Consider the following 19,818-nt stretch of genomic DNA (forward strand, 5'->3'; position numbering starts at 1 on the left):
AATTGTATAACAAATTGCTTTTTCCCTGAATCTTCAACCCTGGGATTTCATTTTTTCAGATTCTTATTTTTTGTGGTTTTTGTTTTTTCTAAGAATGGATCTTAAAGGTTTATGAAAGATTGAACCTATACGATTCTTAACTTGCTACATGTTTCAATTTCTTAAATGCAGCATGGGTTTAACTACAATGGGTCCTTAACTCCTTATCATTACAAAGCATTCATCATGAGTTTGAACACAGAATTTTAGTCTTTGTAGGACCACTATCTCCCTTTATTTTTGCTATTGATTGCGTCCATTCGTGTTAAGGTTTTGTTATTAGTGAATCGACAAAGCTTCAACAGTTACTGATTTCTCGATTGGTAGGAGTAACCTCAGTCAATGTAGTTATGAAGGAAGCGTGTAATTTATCATGTAAACTAATCGTGTATTTATTTCTATTAAACCGTGTATTTATTTCATGTGAACCGTGTACACAATTGATATTTGGCTATCATACTCTAATCTTGGTCTAGAAGGAAACTCTGGCTTAATCTTATGATTAAGGGTGCCCTGGAAAATATTTCACCTTAGTTTATTTGTTTATGTTAAGATATTGTAATTTGTCTTGTCTGCAAGATTCTCTCACATTACCACGAATGTGTAGAAGTAGATGTGGCTGTACATCCAATTGTAATTCTTCATTGGACATGGTAGTGAATCGGAGTGGGTTCTACGTCGATTAGGAGTTATAACTACAGATTATTTAGGGTCTGTTTAATTGTACAAAGGTACCAGACCTACTTGGTCTACTAAATGAATGTTTTAGTATAAAATCTTCGAGAATTAGAAATGTTCACCAACATCAAGAATTTTGAGGATCTAATAGAAGTTTATACACGTACTGTCCAATGTAAAAGTTTTTATCAAAATGTTACATAATTATAGTAGTTCATTGAGTTGTTGGAGTGTATCATTTAAAAACGTTGTTAAAGCATTTACTCTGACGTATATGTGATTTGGGAGTTGGGACAGGCTTATTTACTAAGTAATTTAAAAAGCTTCTCTGTTCCTCCTTGAGATGGAAAGTTACGCAATATTTTTAAGTTTTACCACTGTGAAATATTTCATAATCATTAAAGAAGTGTAGTATTTCTAGGCAATCATGCATAGATTGAACCTAGTAGATGGTTTATATGTGTTTCGCCGATTGGAAACGGTGGATGCATAAATCAATTAAGTCCTATGCCATTTATAATGTTGTATATGACTCGAGTATATTCAATCGATTATCCTACTCATATAAAGACTCAAGCAATGGCCTGATGCTTTGCTCGCAATGTACGTGATGGGTTCCAGTGACACCCAAGCAATGGCCTGATGCTTTGCTTGCAATGTTGATGGCTTCTCAGTGAGACCTCAAGCAATGGCTTGAGCTTTGCTATTATAGGTTAAATTTCAGTATTTACTCATTGATGTTTTGGATATAAAATTTCTATCTATCTCAATATTCGCCTATTGACTCATAGTTAGATATGACATAGGTTATGTGCAATTCAACAACAAGATGGTCATTATGCGCAATGAATATAATTTGGTTATCGCTTAAACATATGGTATGTTTTAACTGTTTTATTTCTTGATTGTTGCGTTATATTTTGATAGTTTATATAGGTGAGGATGATAAGAAATGTTATTTAGGACAATAATAACCCAAAAATCAAAATCAAAACCTTTCAAAAAAAAATTAGAATAACATAAACCCTTCAAACAAAGTATACATATATTATAAGCAATGAATCATTAGCTATTAATATACATATATTATTTATTCAAGTGGACTTTAGGCTTTTGAGTCATTAGCTATCTATGTAGCAAGTCCGGCCATAGGCCGGGCCAAATGACTAGTTTTACTAAAAGTTGAGTTGGGTCGTGTATCTAATCTAATCTAACTACTTTAAAGAGAATGATTTGGTGAACAGTAGATATTTCCGATTATATCTCTATCTGGTTTCAATTATTACAGTGATGTTAGAACTGAGATTTGTAGGCTTCAATGACGAAAAACTGCTCAGTGTTTATAAGTAAAATGAATAGCAATAACCAAGTAAGATGACACACTGCACATTTTCTGGAAAACAGTGTGGGCTTGGCTTTCTGTGGTGGGCGTCTATGGCGCGGTTTTGCGAAAGCAGTGTGGACTATATAGCGCAGTTTATCCAAAACCGCGGCATTTGATGTCAACTTTTTGATATCGCTCCTAAAAGTTGGTTGGTGTAAATTTGGTTTGGTATTTGGTTTAGTTAAAAAATTTGGTATTTTTTTAGTATCGCCTCCTAAAGATGCCCTAAACATGTACACTGTGAACACGAGGGAAAATTATTACATGGATAGATGGATGACAACATACAAATTTATTACTAGACGTCACTCTTGATTGATGAACTGTATCCAGTTTGATCATCGTAGTACTTAGACCACAACATGACGCCTCCGTACTCGGTTGACACTTTGATTGCAGGGAGAACTTGAGAAGTGAGATCGTTGACAGGAATGAATCCACTGCCAGCTGCCTGAGGAGCTGCAGGTAGTCCTAAAAATATTTGAGAATTAGGAATGGATGTGGTCCATTGCTTCCATGCATCTTCAAGATTGGTAATACTTCCTGGGGCATATTGACAAGGGGGGTTGTTAAAGAATTGAACCCAAACATAGTCGAAAAGACCAGTCTTCAAGGCACCACCAACCCAAGCATCAGGAAATGGACATTGCGGGGCTGCAGTCAAATACACCTTTTTACCTTTCTTGCTATATCTGGAGAGGGAGCAAGGTCATCCCAGTACTGGCCCGAACCTCCTTCGATGTCAAAATCTACTCCATCCAAAACAGCATCACCAAGTGGGCGAAACGAGGATTGCCCACCCAAGAAGTTGTTCCATAGGTAAGTTGCAACTTGCCTAGCATCATCAGAGGAAGCAAGAGAGTAGCTCCCAGAAGCACCTCCTATAGAAAGAATCACTTTAATACCGTTGTTTTGACATGCTTTGATGTCAGCACTCAAGTTGGTGCAACCATTAGAAGATGGGTCACAATGGCCTGCCAAATTCATCATGGGTCCTCCCATTCCCAAATGTGCAAAGGAAAGCTATGTTAACATAGTCATAGTTCCCTGTGCCACAAGTCTCTGCCAAAGTTCCTTCGTTACCATTTTGACCCCAGTATATGGAGATACCTCCAGCTTTTGTTTGCAAGATTGCGTGAAACATGAGGGAGATTGGTAGCCAAAATGCGGGTTTTACAAGTAGAGACGCCATCCTAATTAAACCAAAGGACTATTTCAATCACCCTTAGAGCTTATTCTAGCTGAATGAGTTCATTTGCTTCATGGAGAATTTCCTTATATAGAGAAATTTTCGTATCTCATTCTCTATATTTAGATTTAACAATTTAAAGCGTGGCGTTTCGGTTGCTTAATTTCGTTAATGGAATGGAGTAGTGACAAAATAACCATTAATAACTAAAATTATTGCAATCTGAAGATGATTTCCTGGTTAATATGGTCATTGCTTTGTCTTATACCTGTGTCCTTTGCATTTATGGCTAATTTTTTCTGGCCCATTTTCCATTACATTTGCCTTTGATTGTCAACAACTTCTACTGGCACTTGCATAATCTTGACACTTGCATATCAAGGCAGTAGTCAAGACTCCAACCTCAAAATGCGAAATTTCAAATAGCATTATCGACGCAATTGTGGGTGTCTACTGTCTAGCCTCCAGAGTCCAGACTATGGGCGCGTTCTAGGGCCTGTGGTTCATCTCCTACGCTCACCTAGTGTTTATGACTTGTGAGTTGTGACGCATAAATCCCATTGTCCATAAAAATATTTTAAAAAAAAGCAGTGGCTCTAAAACCATATCTAGCGAAGCTGTGGCTCCACGCCCGAGGCAAACGGTTTTTTGATGATGCCATGTTTGAACTTAGAACTACGATTTTCAGTTTCTAAAATTGATCTTGATACCCTAGCCTCAAAGTTTGGCGAATAGCCTCAAAATATTTTTCCACGGTTTATAAGCAACTTATAAGAATGTTGGATAGCAACATAAAATTATAGAGAAAATCACAACTTCTTCAGCCTGAAATTAACTGTTTCCATCCAATTACATGTATGTCGTGGATAGACTATAGCCTACATAACCAAAATATTTAAACAGGTCCAATGTCATAATATAGCCGTATGGATAACTAATGTTCAAACTCCGAACTCCGAAGTTACAATATATTACTTGCCCTAAATGCATCAGATTTCCCACATGAACACAAAGGGAAGCCATCAAGTAGTCTGCCCGTCAAATATATAGCATTACTACTACTTTTTAACAGATGTGTAGGTTTAAGGAATTCAAGTGAATCACTTGAATGTTCTGCACTTCCATGTTATATCAACGAAAAAACAAAACCAGTATCAACTGTATAAACTATAAAAGACATTGACATCCTTTCTAATAGTTAAAGCAGTGCAGCCAAATTCAAAACAATATACAAGAAACCTTCCAATCAAATAATCCCCTATTAAAATATATCACCACAAAAAAGTCTTACATTTAAAACAAGAAAAAAAAAAAAAAATTCTGGAGAAGTCGTAACACAAACCCCAGACCATCCTAACGAGTTCTACTGCTTGCCTCAAGCCTGCAAACAAGAAACAATTCTTAAGAGGTCAAATAATCACACGGCATGAAGTAGTCTTCAAAGCATTAGTCATCCTGGAAAAGTCGTCTAAACTAATAAACCTTTCGGCTATTAAGTAAATGGATCACATTGTCTGATGTTTCATAGTTAGTACTTACCCTGTTTGCAATATTGTTTGATAGCCAATCCAGACCCTCATAAAGACCTTCTCCAGAGGTCGCACATGTACTCTGTATGTACCTGATAAAAAAGAATGTCATAACTATAGAAGTTCTAGAAAAAAATAACTGATATGACGATACAACCAGATGCATAAACGTTTGCTATAGAAGAAGACAGTAAATTTTACCAGTGGCGCTGACGGAGAGAGTGAAGTCCAAGCTTATCAGTAATCTCGGCAGCATTCATTGCATTTGGAAGATCTTGTTTGTTTGCAAAGACAAGCAACACTGCATCTCGCAACTCATCCTACAACCAAATACATGAGCTTTAGTCTGATGTAGCACTCATTTTCTCAATCAGTCCAACCGGATTAGTTCGACATCGTAATAATTGAAACTATAACTAAGCTTTGTTTAGATGGTAATTATACCTCATTCAACATTCTATGCAACTCATCCCTTGCCTCAACAACCCTGTCTCTATCATTGCTATCCACCACAAATATGAGACCCTGCGTGTTTTGGAAGTAGTGCCTCCACAATGGACGGATCTGTGTAAAAACATGTATTAGTGATTAAACACCAAAAAAAATAAAAATAAAAAATCCTTTGACAGGAAGAAATGGCTTCGTAAAGTTTGAGGGATAGTCATGATCCATACCTTGTCCTGACCCCCAACATCCCAAACCGTGAAGCTGATGTTCTTGTATTCCACAGTCTCCACATTAAATCCTACCAATGAGTAGCAACTACAAGATTAGTCTAAGACCCATTGCAATAATGTAATATAAGTAGAAAATCCACGAAAATTCATTATTAACATGCTAGCAAGGTAATCTCGATAACAGCATTACACAATTGAAAAGCCGATAGATTCAAGGATATTCACTACGCCGGAAACATGGTGCAACCACCTCCCCCCCAAAAAAAAAACAGCTAAGCATTTGAAGGTACTTCATTCTAATATTGCCTTGCAGCTTGACCTTCTGCCCCAGGGATAGGTTCCCTGAGAAGTGCAATGGGACTCTCATTCAAGGCATAGCTCACAAATTAAATTACACGCTCCTCGAAAAGTCTTGGATCAATTGAGTGACTTAAACAGGCTTTAGCAGGTTGCTTATGACTAGTTGTAAATCTTACGGTACAGAATAGTCATTTCAGCAACCTAGAGGTGTCACCTTCACTTTAACATCATTGATACCATAACCCCACAGTAACTGTATTGTAAGTATGTCTCTATTAGAATCTCCATTCAACTTAGAAAGTCTTAACTATTCATATACACTTACAAGACCCAGACACTGTTGCAACTCAAACTCTTACACAAACAGAAGAAGACCTAATGGTGAGACAGCATGGATCAAGACGTCCAAAACCAGTCTTAGGCTTATGTTGCTCCCATACATATGTTACCTGAACTAACCATGCAACCCTTTAGATTGATTTCATGTGGAGTATATCGCAAATATTTTCATTTAATTAACGCATCATAAATGGAATTGATGAATGAATTAGAGCATTTGGAAGAGAGAAAGGAATAAGTATGAGTTTACCAATGGTTGGAATTGTAGTGACAATCTCTCCAAGCTTGAGCTTGTACAGGATGGTGGTCTTACCAGCAGCATCAAGACCAACCATCAGAATACGCATCTCTTTCTTTGCAAACAGCCGGCTAAAAAGCTTCGTGAAAGTCAGCCCCATGTTTTCGTTTTATTACTGCAAACATTAAAACATAATAGATCTAAACAAGTAGAATAGTATTAATTCCGAATTCGATTACACAACAGACCAGATCTGAATAACGGGCTTACCTCTTTTACACAGCTTTTGCTCAGAATTATTATGGGATCTCGAAACATAAATAAATATATATATATATATATAAAAAGGAATTGGGTTTTGGTTTGGGTTTGGATCTGTTTCAGGGGCCCTAAAATCCAGTTAAGCTGGGCTTATATTGTTGCCAACACGAACGACCTTAAGCGACTCACAATAATGAACCAACTCTACTTTTTAGATATCAAATTTTTATTAAACCAGATTTCACAAGCCTTCAAATCCTTAAATTATTTCTTTACAGCAAGTACAATGTGGGCTATATGGACCGCTAAAGGCAAATATAGCACCCCAACCACCAAAATGTATTTCCAATGGAATTGCTAAAAGGCTCCTAAATTTGGAAGGAGCTATAAACCCAGCCAAAGTTAAGACCTTCGCTAGCAGCTGTTATAATAAGTTTCGAGAGATGGGCGGTACAGTTTCTGTCGTCCGTATGTTAAATTTTGACAAACGGCAGAAACTGTGTCATCTGTCCAAAAAAAATTCAACTTAAGTTTGCAACTAATGGACAAACGGCAGAAACTATGCCGTCTGTATCCCTTTAGCACTTTATTTTCATCCCTCCATTGGAACGGTTTTTCTATTTAGCTGCTTTCAAATTTGACTCTCTTTCTATTTAGCTGACGTGGCGCCCTTTAGCAGCTCTCTATTGGACTCGCTCTTAGAGCAAATGTGAATATTCACAAAACTTGTTTTTATGTTGTCTTTTTTTTGTTTTTTTCTGCCTGGTGATAGGTTTATCTGGTTGAACTTTAGCCCGACATGTACTTAAACGATGACATTATTTCTATTTCCACTGATTCTTAGAAGGAGAAATTCTAACTTACAGCAAGAAGATGATGCACAGGTGATAAGAGCCCAAAACTGTAATTTTAACCCCTTAACCATCATACTTTTAGACCAATTATGTGAGTAATAATTAAGAGTTAATACTGATTACGTGTTTTTATGTATTTCAGGCTTCAAAGTCCATTATGTACAGAAATGTGCCACTTTAGCGAGATAAAAGAGCAAAGGTCGGTTGCTAAGGAGTTCCGTGATTAAAGGCCAAGATTCAAGAAGACAAAGCCTTTGTAAAACCCGGTCAAAAGCTGAAAAGTCGATCGCGGCGTAAACAACACACAAAGTTAGCGAGAACTTCGAAGGCGTATCTTTGGACTCGGACTTTTCCGAATTGGGCCTACCTTATGTCAAAACGACCGGCTCGGAAAGAGCTTTCCAATGGTTTAAGCCTTGACCCAATCAGAGGAGCAAAAGTGGACGAAAAGTCTGTTGAAGCCAAATCCAGTTGAAGAGCCCTTTTCGGACTGAAAGAATTGGGTTTTGGGCCCGATTTTCCGGCCCAAAACATGGCTCCAAGCCCATGCACGATTTTTGGATCTGAAAGTATAAAAACAAAAGTTTGACTCTTTGTTAATGGTAGATAGTTAGGTTAGAAAATAAATTAGGTTAGGAGAAGAAAAGTAGCCATTAAACCTTAGTTCTAGATCTAGTTTTAGATTAATTAATTAGTTTTTATTCTTGCCTTAAATTCAGTATTAAATTATTGTTCTATTAGATTTATAAAGTTAATTATTTATTCCATAATGACATGTTCTTATTATTGTTCATGTGTTGGGAATGGTAGTATAGAAATTTCACATCAAATCATTACTCTCACCATTGTTCCTTTTGGGTTTGATTAGTTGAATTCAATTTAAGTCTAAACAGTTAAGAGTGGAACGAATCCTTACTCATTATATTGCATGATTATGTTTTGAGAGTAAGAAGAATTGATTTAAACGTAAGAACGGTAAGATTACGTATTAGTGTTGTTAACATTAATATTTTGGATTCTACTATTTTTACGGTTATCAAATGGCGCCGCTGCCGGGGTTTTGGGCTTGGTGATGCTGGTGGATAGTCTCCATGTTAGACAAGATATCTTCCTGACCCCTTTCGAGCATTTCAACTCTCGTTTTGAGTTTCATCGTTGATTTCGTAGGTAAACTATCATTTTTATACTTATCAAATGGTGCCGCTGCCATCTTAGTTACCTTTAGCATTGGTTTCATAGTATAATTAGTCATTTTTAAGTCCCATTTCACCCACCCACCCTTGTTCGATTCTAACTGTGGTTGTCTTTTTCAGCATTAAACTTCTTCAAACAAAATAAAATAAAAAAAATTGCCGACGGGCGCACCTACGCGCCCAAAGGATACCGCGCTAAAGTTAAAGGAAGCCGAATCCTGACACTAACCGAAACCGACGCTCCAAAAACAAACATCACGTGAAGTTTACACCGAGCGCACTGCGCCAAAGGAGTGCACCCCAGCTCCCGAAATTTGAATTTTGCCGGATTTCCACAGTTTTGTTTCAACTTCAATTTTTAAGTTTTTCGGTGTTCTAACTTGTTATATACAATCAACACGCGTAAACAAGACGCTATTCATAAGCAAAAGTAAGGGCCTTGTCGGTATTCCTTTCTTCCAAACCTCGCATCTTCAGTTAGAGGTTTATACTAATATATCAAGATTGTTTGGAGTGTTGTCGTGTTTAGACTTAGACTTGCATGAGATTAAGGTCTGGTCGGAGAAAAACACCGAACGTAATTAACCATCAACGTCAAAAAACAAATCTATCGAGTATACCAATCACTACACCTCTAGCTACTATCCCACCCACCACACCTGACATAATGGCTGAAGAAAGAGAGACTCCTCTCTCCGACTTTTACAAAGCCTTGAGCGATAGCCCTAAATCTTGCATCGTTATAGCAGACCCAGTGGGGGATTTTCGAATTCCCCCAAACATATTTAATTTGTTACCCGTTTTCCATGGTTTAGACCATGAAAAACCTTATCAACACATGCGTAGGATTGAACAAGTCCTTACAACATTCCATCATCCTACGGTTGGTGTTGAACAAATTAAACCGAGGGTATTTCCCTTCACCTTAGCGGATAAAGGCGTCTTGGTTAATCGCCCAAAGCTTTAACTTTCAGGACTCGTGGGCTAAACTTGTTCAAATTGTTTATGGAACATTTTACCCACCCCTAAAGACGGATGATATGCTTTCCAAGATTCATTTTTTCGACGGAATCCTCATGAATCATTTTCTCGAGGCTTGGAATCGTTTTCACCGATCCGCTTATAGAGTGTCCACACCATAACCTAGCAAAAGACACGTTAGTTCGCAGCATTTTTCAAAGGACTTCTACACCACCATAAAGAAGTCCTTGACATAATGAATGGGGTAGTTTCCTAAGTAAAGGAGCCCGAGAGGCTTACAAATTTTAGAAGATCAAACTAAACACAATAATAATTTGGGTAGTGATGATATCCCCGCCTCGCTAGTTCTTCTTCAACGGTTAAGGCCCTATGTTTGAGATGAAACCCGATCCGAAACTTAAAAATTTAATCGAATCTCTAACTAAAAAGGTAGACGCTATTTTTGTTCAACAAAAGCCTATCTCCGTCATGAATGTCAACTCCAACCCATGTAATTTCGTTTTGAGTCCCGAGCACCCTGACTCCTATTGTCCTCTCGCCTATGAACAACAACAATTAGAGCAAGATAATGTTTGCTCCATTAATAGCTATCCTATTCCTAATGCCCCATGGAGACAACATCCCAACTTTAGTTGGCGAAACAATCAACAAGTTACACCTCCAGGGTTTAATAACCAAAATGTTAGGCAAGCAAACAACTATAACCAAGCTCCACCTAGACAAGGACAAGGTCAGGTGAATTATAATAATTATAACAACCAAAGCGCAAAACCACGCAAAGGTCAAGCACAAGGTCAGGGTAATTATAATAGTTATAATACCAATAGAGGTATCGTTCTGGTTAACAATAATAACTATCACACCCACCCCGCCCATAAATAATCAACGTGAGATAGTTCCAGTCGCACCACCTGTGACTACTACACCTACACAACCGGATCGTATCGACGCCTTTATACAGGTTACCCAACAACTTTTCCAAACAATGACTCAATCAAACCAACAGATCTTACAATCCATAAATCAGGGCATACAACAATTAGCCCAAGAGAAAACCCAACCAAAAGGCGTGTTTCCAGGACAAGCGATACCAAATCCTAAAACAGCAAACACAGCTTTTGAGGTAAATGGTAATACTAGTATGGAAACTACAATCGTAGGTGACCTAAATGCCATCACCACTCTCCGTTCTGGAAGAGTGGTTGATAACAAAGTAACTATGTCTATAGTTACCCCATCAGTACTCCCTACACCGGTTATCGAACTAGATACCGAAATAGATACTGAAGAGCCTACCACTGTAGAGGTACCAGTTAAAACACAACCTAAGAAACAGAAAGCCAAGGTTACACATCAAGTCGAGCCATACGCTAAATATAGAGCGAAACCACCGCTCCTCGAAATTAGCCATGCTAACCGTGGATACAAACTTGAGGAGATTAGGAACGCGTTTTCAAAAATCTAACGATAAACCTTCCTTTTCTCGGCTATTAAAAAGCTACCTAACCACGCTAAGTTTCTTAAAGAGTTGTGCACTACTAGGCGTAAGACCAACATACCTAAAGACGCTTTCTAACCTCAACAGGTTCCCAACTTTATCCTAAAAATAATGGAATTGTTAAGTACAAGGACCCCGGTTGTCCTCTTGTAAAATGCACCTTAGGAGAATCCCACATGACGACCGCTTTATTAGACTTGGGGGCGAAAGTGTTAACTTACTCCCATTTTATTTGTATAAACAAATAGGTCTACAAGAAATGCAACCTACAAAAATGGCGTTGCAGCTTAGCGCATTGTGTCTATAAAGTATCCTAAGGGTGTAGTGGAAAACGTGCTTGTTAAGGTTCGTGGATTTCTACTATTCTCGCATATTTTGTTATCCTCGATACGTAAGTCGCTAACGACTCTGTCACCGATCATCTTAGAAGGTCCCTTCTTGGCAACCGCCAATGCGCTTTATAAATTCTTCGCGATAGTAAGATATCCTTATCTTTTGGCCATCTTTACGTTGAGGTAAATGTTTTAAAATGATGAAACAGATTACGAATCGCCTATAGATGGGGAGGTTAGCATGATTGAGAGCTTAGCTCAAGATTATTTTAACAACACGTTTCCCAAAAACCATATGTATAAATTCCTTTCTTTTGGAACTTCAGATTTTGTAAATGACTCCTACTTAGAGGAAGTCAACACCATCCTTGAGTCCACACCAATTGTAGACCCTTCGGTTGCTCCATATACTGAGTATGAAGATTTGCTACCTAAGCAAGTATTCATTACGCAAGATGAGGACCCTGACGAAATATCTATTGACTTTCCTTCCACCCCGGTGCTTAAACCTCTTCCCCCGGAGTTAAAATATATTCAACTTGATCTGGATGATAGTCATCCGGTAATTATATCTTCTCAGTTAACTAAGGATGAAGAGACACGTCTAATCAGGGTGATTAGGGAACATTGGTCTACGATTGGTTGGTCCCTAGCCGACATTAAGGGAATTGACCCTAATGTTTGCATTCATCGCATCCATTTGGAGGATAACTTGAAGACTTCTCGCGAACCTCAGCGTCGTTTGAACCCTGCCATGAAAGAGGTGGTTAGGGAAGAAGTCTTACGATTACTCGATGTGGGTATCATATACCCAATCTCTGATAGCGAATGGGTAAGCCCCATTCATGTAGTTCCTAAGAAATCGGGAGTTACCATGGTATCGTAATTGAAAGGGTGACTATGTTGTCACACAAGGTCCTATGAAATGGAGAATCAGATTGATTCACGACGTTTAAATGCTATGACACGAAAAGATCATTTTCCTTTACCTTTTATAGATCGATGCTCGAATGCCTAGTCGGTCATGCTTTTATTGTTTTCCTCGATGGCTACTTAGGCTATTTTCAGATTATTATTGATATTGATGACCAAGAAAAGACTACCTTCACATGTCCCTTTGGAACGTATGCCTATAAACGAATGCCTTTTGGCCTTTGTAATGCTCCCCGTACCTTCCAAATGTTGTATGTTTCATATATTTAGTGACATGGTAGAGCGCTTTATGGAAGTTTTCATGGATGATTTTTCAGTGAATCTGAATGCCCTTCGGGCGTAAGTAATGTGATTGGCCCTTCTGGCGTTTCAGTGAATCTGAATGGCCCTTCTGGCGTAGCCGAATAGTGGCTTGATTATTCCGTTTGCAAAATAGAACGAGACACGCGATATTTTATGCCGAATAGTGGCAGTATTTGCATAATGGCTTCCATGTGAGGGTTACCTGGTGTGCGGCATCCCGCTCAGGGTAGTTACGCACAGAGTGGTTCATTATGTAAGGGGAGGCATGTGGATGTACATGTTCGCTGGAAGCGATTGTGGTAGCCAGGGAAACTAGGTAAGACATAGATATGACGTGAATTTTAGTGACACACAAAGAAAGCCTTAATTAATATAATTATGGTAATATGTTGGTTAATGATATATCTTTAATAAGATGGTTGTATATGCTTGGCTGGTTAAAGTTTAGTAAGAACCTAAGGTAATATGTTGTGTGACAACATAGATGCGATGATACTTTTTCTATCATCGCATGGATAGATAGAAAAATCATCGCATCTATATTGTCACACAAGGTCCTATGAAATGGAGAATCTGTATTGATTACAGACGTTTAAATGCTATGACACGAAAGGATCACTTTCCTTTACCTTTTATAGATCGATGCTTTCGAACGCCCTAAATTTGGTCATGCTTTTATTGTTTTCCTCGATGGCTACTCGTGCTATTTTCAGATTATTATTGATATTGATGACCAAGAAAAGACTACCTTCACATGTCCCTTTGGAATGTATGCCTATAAACGAATGCCTTTTTTTGGCCTTTGTAATGCTCCCCGTACCTTCCAAATGTGTATGCTTCATATATTTAGTGACATGGTAGAGCTTTATATAACAAGTTAGAACATTGAAAAACTTAAAAATCGGTTCAAACAAACCTATGGAAAATCCGCAAAATTCATTTCGGGAGCCGGCCGCTCCTTTTTGGCAGCGAATGCCTTCGATGTAAACTTCATGTTACAGTGTTTGAGCACGGGTCGCCCTCGGTTTGAAGCGGGTCGCTTCGAATTTTCAATAACTTTAAAGCGGTAGCCTTTGGGGCACATGTGCGCTCCGTGCAAAAAATTTTTTTTTGTTCGAGGAAGTTTAATGCTGAAAAAGACAACCACAGTTAGAATCGAACAAGGGTGGGTGGGTGAAATGGGACTTAAAAATGACTAATTATATTATGAAACCAATGCTAAAGGTAACTAAGATGGCAGCGGCGCCATTTGATAAGTATAAAAATGATAGTTTACCTACGAAATGAACGATAAAACTCAAAACGTAAGTAAATTAAAACTTAAATATGTGCTTAATTTATCAAGTTTTCTACTCTCAATTCTATCGAAATAGAGTAGAGTAACAAATTCGTTCCACTCCTAGTTCTTTAGCATGGAATGATTTCTAGTCTAATTAATCGGTCTTAAGTCTAGTGAGAGATTTACGAAGGAAATTCTATGCTACGAGGGGAAAATAATTAACAAGTTACGAATAACGAAATGAGAGAATGCTAAGGGTTTAAATCTAGATAAAGAATTAAAGGGAATTGAATCCACCTTAACTCAACTTAATCCTACTAACAAAGACTCGTCGTGATCCAAATTGAATGCTTTGCATATCAAATTAGTAATTATAATCCCTAATTATACATGACACTTCTACCAATTCATAACTAACATGTGAGCGATTAAACCCATTCTCATGGTGAATTAATCGTTTCTAGAGTGGAATAATTATCATGACGATTCCTAAGTTTAACAAAGATCAAGCGTCATCAAGGCTTCTTCAACCCCTCTAATGGAGGTTTAGCCTTGATTCATACCACTATCATTTCCCATTTAATTATAACTAGACATCATATAAAAATTCTATCTTTATGAAATTTATCTAAACAATAATTGAAATCTTAGGTAATAACTAGGAAATGAATAACAAGTAATAAATGAATTTAGATCTAAACAATTGTAAATGGCAAAAATCGAAATTGACAAACTAACTATTTTATTTATCAAACTAATGAAGAACAATGATTCTAAGAGTTTAATCTAAAACAAGAATTGAATTTAAACTAAACTTAATTTAATTAATGAAAACTAGATCTAGAATTATCTATAGTTTTAGGTCTAACTAGCTACCATTAACAAAGAGCTAAGCTTTTGTTTTTATATACTCAGATCCAAAAATCGTGCATGGGCTTGGAGCCATGTTTTGGGCCAGAGAATCAGGCCCAAACCCCAATACTTTCAGTCCAAAAAAGCATCTTCAGCTGTAGTTAGCTTCGACAGACTTTTCATCCACTTTTTCTCCTCTGATTGCGCCAAGGCTTGGACCATTGGAAAGCTCTTTCCGAGCCAGTCGTTTTGACATAAGGTAGACCCAATTCCAAGGTCTGAGTCCAAAGATACGGCCTTCGGAAGTTCTGCTGACTTTGTGTGCTGTTTCTGCCCGCGTTGACTTTGACTTTTCAGCTTTGACCGGGCTTTAGAAAAGCTTTGTCTTCTTGAATCTTGGCCTTTAATCACAGAACTCCTTAGCAACCAACCATTGCTCCTTTATCTCATCAAAGTGGCACATTTCTACACATAATTGACTTTGAAGCCTGAAACGCATAAAAACATGTAATCAGTATTAACTCTTAATTATTACTCACATAATTGGTCTAAAAGTATGATCATTATGGGTTAAAACTACAGTTTTGGGCTCTTATCAAACCACCCCCAAACAGCATTTTGCTTGTCCTCAAGCAAATATGAGAAATTGGAATAAGTGACCAAAAATGGAGTTCTAACTACTCGTTTATTTGAGTCGCTGATTACATTGACCATATGCAACAAGGCCTTAAACCACTAGGAATTCCCTAGTGGACGAGTTATAGCCTCGTGGGAGTTTTCCAGTGAAGGTACTCACAAACTTCATCTATACTACAACGACTAAGAAATAAAACTATTGTTTCCTCATTCATGTCTCAACTATCTATTTTTCTCACTAGAAAATGAATAAGAATAACCAAGTCAAAAACCTAAGCTAATATATGCTTAATAATCAATCATATATGATACAAATATATATACTATGAGTAATACTATGAAATGCCTAGTAGGTTCGTTTATGAAAACTCGGAATAGCGTCCTTAAGTAGGTCCTCACATAAATGTCAAGACAAAACCACTCAGATTTTTCTGCTCAAGTTTCGCTACTCCGGTGTGCAGTGGGCACACTTTACCTTACAATCTCAATGACAAACAAGAAAGCCGGAGTCGATCAAACACATCTGCCATTTACTATCACACTAACCTATTCCTAATTGAGCTAGAGGTCTTTATTAGGTGTTGCGGGGATTAGGAGATGGTTTAAAAAGGAAGGAAATGGATATTCAAAAGGACAAGTCCGAGATAATAGAGTCTTCATATTATGTAACTTAGAAAACCTTGTTATTTTCTTTTGCTTCTATACTTTGTTTTCATCCTTAGCCATATTTTTCTTTTTTCTTTTCTTTGGCTTTTGACTCCCTTTTTATTCTATTTTTGGAGTTTTATTTATTTCTATTTTTTTTTTTTTTTCCTTGGATGGAAACCTCTTTTCTTTTTCTGAAGCAACTAACTAATTTTTGTTTACACAGGTTTTTCTCTTCTTCTTTCTTCACTCATTCTATTCTCAGACTTATTCTAGATTGGGTAAGTTGATTTTTTTTTTTTGTTTTGTTTTTTTTGTGACAGGGTAAAGGAATTGTGGTTTATGGAAGGCAAAAGAAAGGCTCAGAGGAGCGACTAGCGGAAAATAATTCATAGGTTTGAATTTCTGGCTATATCGATCCAAAGAGGGCCTAAATTCTCGCTTAGGATATGACATGGTGATCAAGCAAGTGGACGTGTGATTTCTCTATCCAGATTTTACTTTTCCCTTGTGTCATTTCTCAAATGTTTTGCTTATATATATAAGGCTTTTTAGGCTATATTCTCACAGGATTTGTAGAATAAGTACTCTAGCCTAGATTTGAAAACTTATCGCTAACAATCATAGATACTCATGTAATATATATTTATAGATAGATGCAAAGATTATTACCTACATATTAACCTAAGTTTCTAACAATTATTACGATGCAAAAGCTACATTGAGACTTTTAGATTGTTAAGAGCATAGAAAGAAAACAATACCAATATTCCTAAGTGTATAGCATAAACTTATTTATTTATATTTTTGAAATTTTTAACTTGAAAACAAATGCATATTATACATATCTATATCCTAACAGATGCCTTAATTACACGTGTTTTTATGCCCCCCCCCCAAACAAGAAGCATGCTTTGTCCTCAAAGCATTTAAATAAAGAGGGTAGAAAAATACCATGGAAACGCGTGAAATTCTGGAACATCTGCAAAACAAGGTTAGAACATACTAATATAGGAAGGAAAACTGATGCAACTCTATAAGAGTTCCACCCGTTATGGGGTTAACAGAATTAAATTGCTTGGGACATAAGCAGACACTAACTGAAACTAAAAACTTACCTTATTTCCCGCTTAAGCATCCTCCTCCTCATAAAAAAGATGAGGTTCCTTCGCATCCTGCCAGGCCATTATAACTTGCCAAGCTTGCCGCCATTTATCATCTACTAATGCTAGCCTGTTAAGTGTTATTATGTTTGATGGGATGTAATGGGCGACTAAATGAGGTCGCGACTCCGCCATCCCTACCAAGTCATAATTTGCAATGAGCGAACCACCCAATTGGTGGGTCTCATGACTTCAACCCTTTTCCAATCGTGAATTGGGCCGCGAGATCTGAGGTAAACAACTACGATGATGCGGCTTACCAAAACAGGCATAAGAAGATACTTTACGCCTCATGCTTTGGGCTCTCTTAAGACTAGCGACTAAAACTTCGGGGAATGTCATATCGGGCGACGCCCCTTAGCTAAAGAGAGGAAAAATGTCACCAGCAGCATCTTGTTTTGCGAAGTGAACCGCCATTCCCCAAAATATTCATCGGGATGGATAACATGGTGGTGCCTACATTTAGGGACCACGGCTACCAAGGGCAATGCTATATCGCCTAGTCCATTACTCGAAATACCCTCCCCATAATACTCATGGAAATATGTATAATCATAAAGGTATGCATTATCGGTCATATATCCCCATGTGTGAACAGGATCAGGTATTGGTAATCCCGAAACTAAAGCTACCACATATTTATTGAATTCTAGTGTGGTGTCATCGACTACGACGAAGAATTCTTGTTCTCCATCCCGATTACAATAGAAACTAACGTGGTCGTAGAAATAAGCGATAAGTTGTCTTTGAATATGAATCGTCATCACTTACCGTGAGATAAATATGCATCCTAATCTACGATCCGCTCGCGAAATGATGCTCCATAGCTATCGGTTCCCAACACGTCTTCGAAAGACTGTTCAGGTATGACTATAGGAGATGTCATCTCAACTACTCTTTTGAACAGCTCCAAAAATCCTGGAACAACCCTCAGAAAATTGGAAATTTTTGTGTTCACGGAGGCGGTAGCGCGCTCCACTTGGAGTGCAAAAGCGCCCGGTGTTTTTGGAGTTACGATGTTTGAAGTCGCTCGCTCAACTTGAAGCCGAAATGCTTTCGGGTGTTTTAGTTTTACGGTGTTTGGTAGCGAAAGGCGCTCTGAGTAAAATTTATGATTCTAGAGGCGCGAGTCTCTCTTCTTGAGACGCAGAGTGCTTCGTAAGTCTTTGAAGCGAAGTTTAAGAGGAAAAAGAAGGAAAAGCTTGGAGTGAAAGGTGAGGGATGATGGTGGGGTGTAGTGTGGTTTGTGAGTGTAGAATGAAGGGAGTTTAAATAGGTTCTGAGCTTCCAAAACAAATCGGCAAGTTTCCAAATTGTTTAAGGCAATTTCGAAATAGAAAATTTCCAAACCCGAAAACGGAAACAAACCATATTTTTGATTTTATAACAACCCTGGTATCTTTTATACTGGATTTAGAATAGTAACTTCTAAACTCTCCTAGGTTTCATGCTACCACCACACATAATCATAGATATGCCGATATTGGCCAAATTCTCAACCTTTACTCCAAGACAACCTTACAGAAGATGATCATATAACGAATTATGCTCGGTATAAATATTACCACCCCGCCCCAAACAATTCGGGAAGGTGGGATTAATGATAAAAACACGCACAATTCGAAAATAACCAATTATATTAAAAATAAAATTTAAATATAAACAACATAAAACAAACACATTAATATTTAAATTTAAAAACTGAATTAAAATCCAACTAATAAAACAATAAAAACAATGAAATAACAGATAACACAAACCGATGGTGAACACCTAGCCATGTGATGAAGATGGACCCGAGATGAAGATTGGTCCTGGATGAAGAATGAATGGCTTGAGCCATCCGTCGCCCGGCGACGACGCCATGCCTCTCTCGGACTTGGTCAAAACGAGAATCCTCCACGGGTGGCATGTGTCGTAGCATCTCTATTCGAACAAGCGATGTGCTTCCATCTCATCCGAAAGTATCGCATAATCTTGGGCTTGGTGATCTTTGGTGGATAGTCTCCATGTTAGACAAGATATCTTCCTGACCCCTTTCGAGCATTTCAATTCTCGTCTGAAGGTTCGTTTGTTTATTTCGAACTACAATTTGTCTATCTCGAATATCTTCACAAATACCATAAACACAACGCAAGCCAGTTTGCAACACTTGCATGCGTTCTAAATTAGAACTACAACTATCTAATGCATCGTCATCCAGACATGTCATATCCTCCCTTTCATCCTCCGACTCAACCATATTTCCTTCAGACAACAGCCAAGTCTCTTGGATGCAATCTGTATAGATATTTGCATTAGAATGCAATTTGATCTTAATAGGAGCAGATTTTGCGGCGACTCTAAATGAGAGCATGATCTTAGTGATCAATAATGAGAAGAGGCAATGCTCTTTCCCACTCCTCTAATCACATTAAAAATTAAATCGAGGATGCAGAAATTATACGTATTCGTTTGCAAAATCCATAGAACGTGCAGACATTGCAGACCGATATCGCTGACTTTGTCTTTCCCG

The 19,818-nt window shown here is 37.8% G+C and overlaps 1 protein-coding gene and 1 pseudogene across 2 annotated transcripts; both read right to left on the minus strand.

Annotated features, from left to right (window-relative positions):
• Positions 1-2,348: 2,348 nt before the first annotated feature.
• LOC147515787 (acidic endochitinase-like) lies at positions 2,349-3,337 on the minus strand (annotated as a pseudogene).
• Positions 3,338-4,430: 1,093 nt separating this feature from the next.
• LOC147515788 (ADP-ribosylation factor 2-like) lies at positions 4,431-6,840 on the minus strand. 2 transcript variants are annotated; one of them, XM_086588593.1, is made up of 7 exons: positions 6,644-6,840; positions 6,386-6,548; positions 5,494-5,564; positions 5,264-5,383; positions 5,021-5,139; positions 4,830-4,911; positions 4,431-4,671 (listed from the first exon to the last, which is right to left on the minus strand). In XM_086588593.1, exons 2-7 carry the CDS (start codon positions 6,531-6,533, stop codon positions 4,666-4,668), a joined length of 546 nt encoding a protein of 181 aa, XP_086444719.1. In that variant the 5' UTR covers positions 6,534-6,548; positions 6,644-6,840; the 3' UTR covers positions 4,431-4,665. The 2 variants fall into 2 exon arrangements, with proteins under 2 accessions (XP_086444719.1, XP_086444720.1); XM_086588594.1 differs by having other exon boundaries at positions 6,386-6,573; positions 6,644-6,674.
• Positions 6,841-19,818: the final 12,978 nt, after the last annotated feature.

This window comes from Coptis chinensis, chromosome 2 (genome assembly GCF_015680905.1).
Source record: "Coptis chinensis isolate HL-2020 chromosome 2, ASM1568090v1, whole genome shotgun sequence".
NCBI classification, from domain to species: domain Eukaryota; kingdom Viridiplantae; phylum Streptophyta; class Magnoliopsida; order Ranunculales; family Ranunculaceae; genus Coptis; species Coptis chinensis.

Coding starts and splice junctions, on each gene's coding strand:
- LOC147515788 (XM_086588593.1), bottom strand. CDS start 6,533: ATGGGGCTGACTTTCACGAAGCTTTTTAGCCGGCTGTTTGCAAAGAAA. Junction 5,140..5,263: donor TGCATAGAATGTTGAATGAG/GTATAATTACCA, acceptor ATTTGGTTGTAG/GATGAGTTGCGAGATGCAGT. Junction 4,912..5,020: donor TCTCTCCGTCAGCGCCACTG/GTAAAATTTACT, acceptor CTTTTTTATCAG/GTACATACAGAGTACATGTG.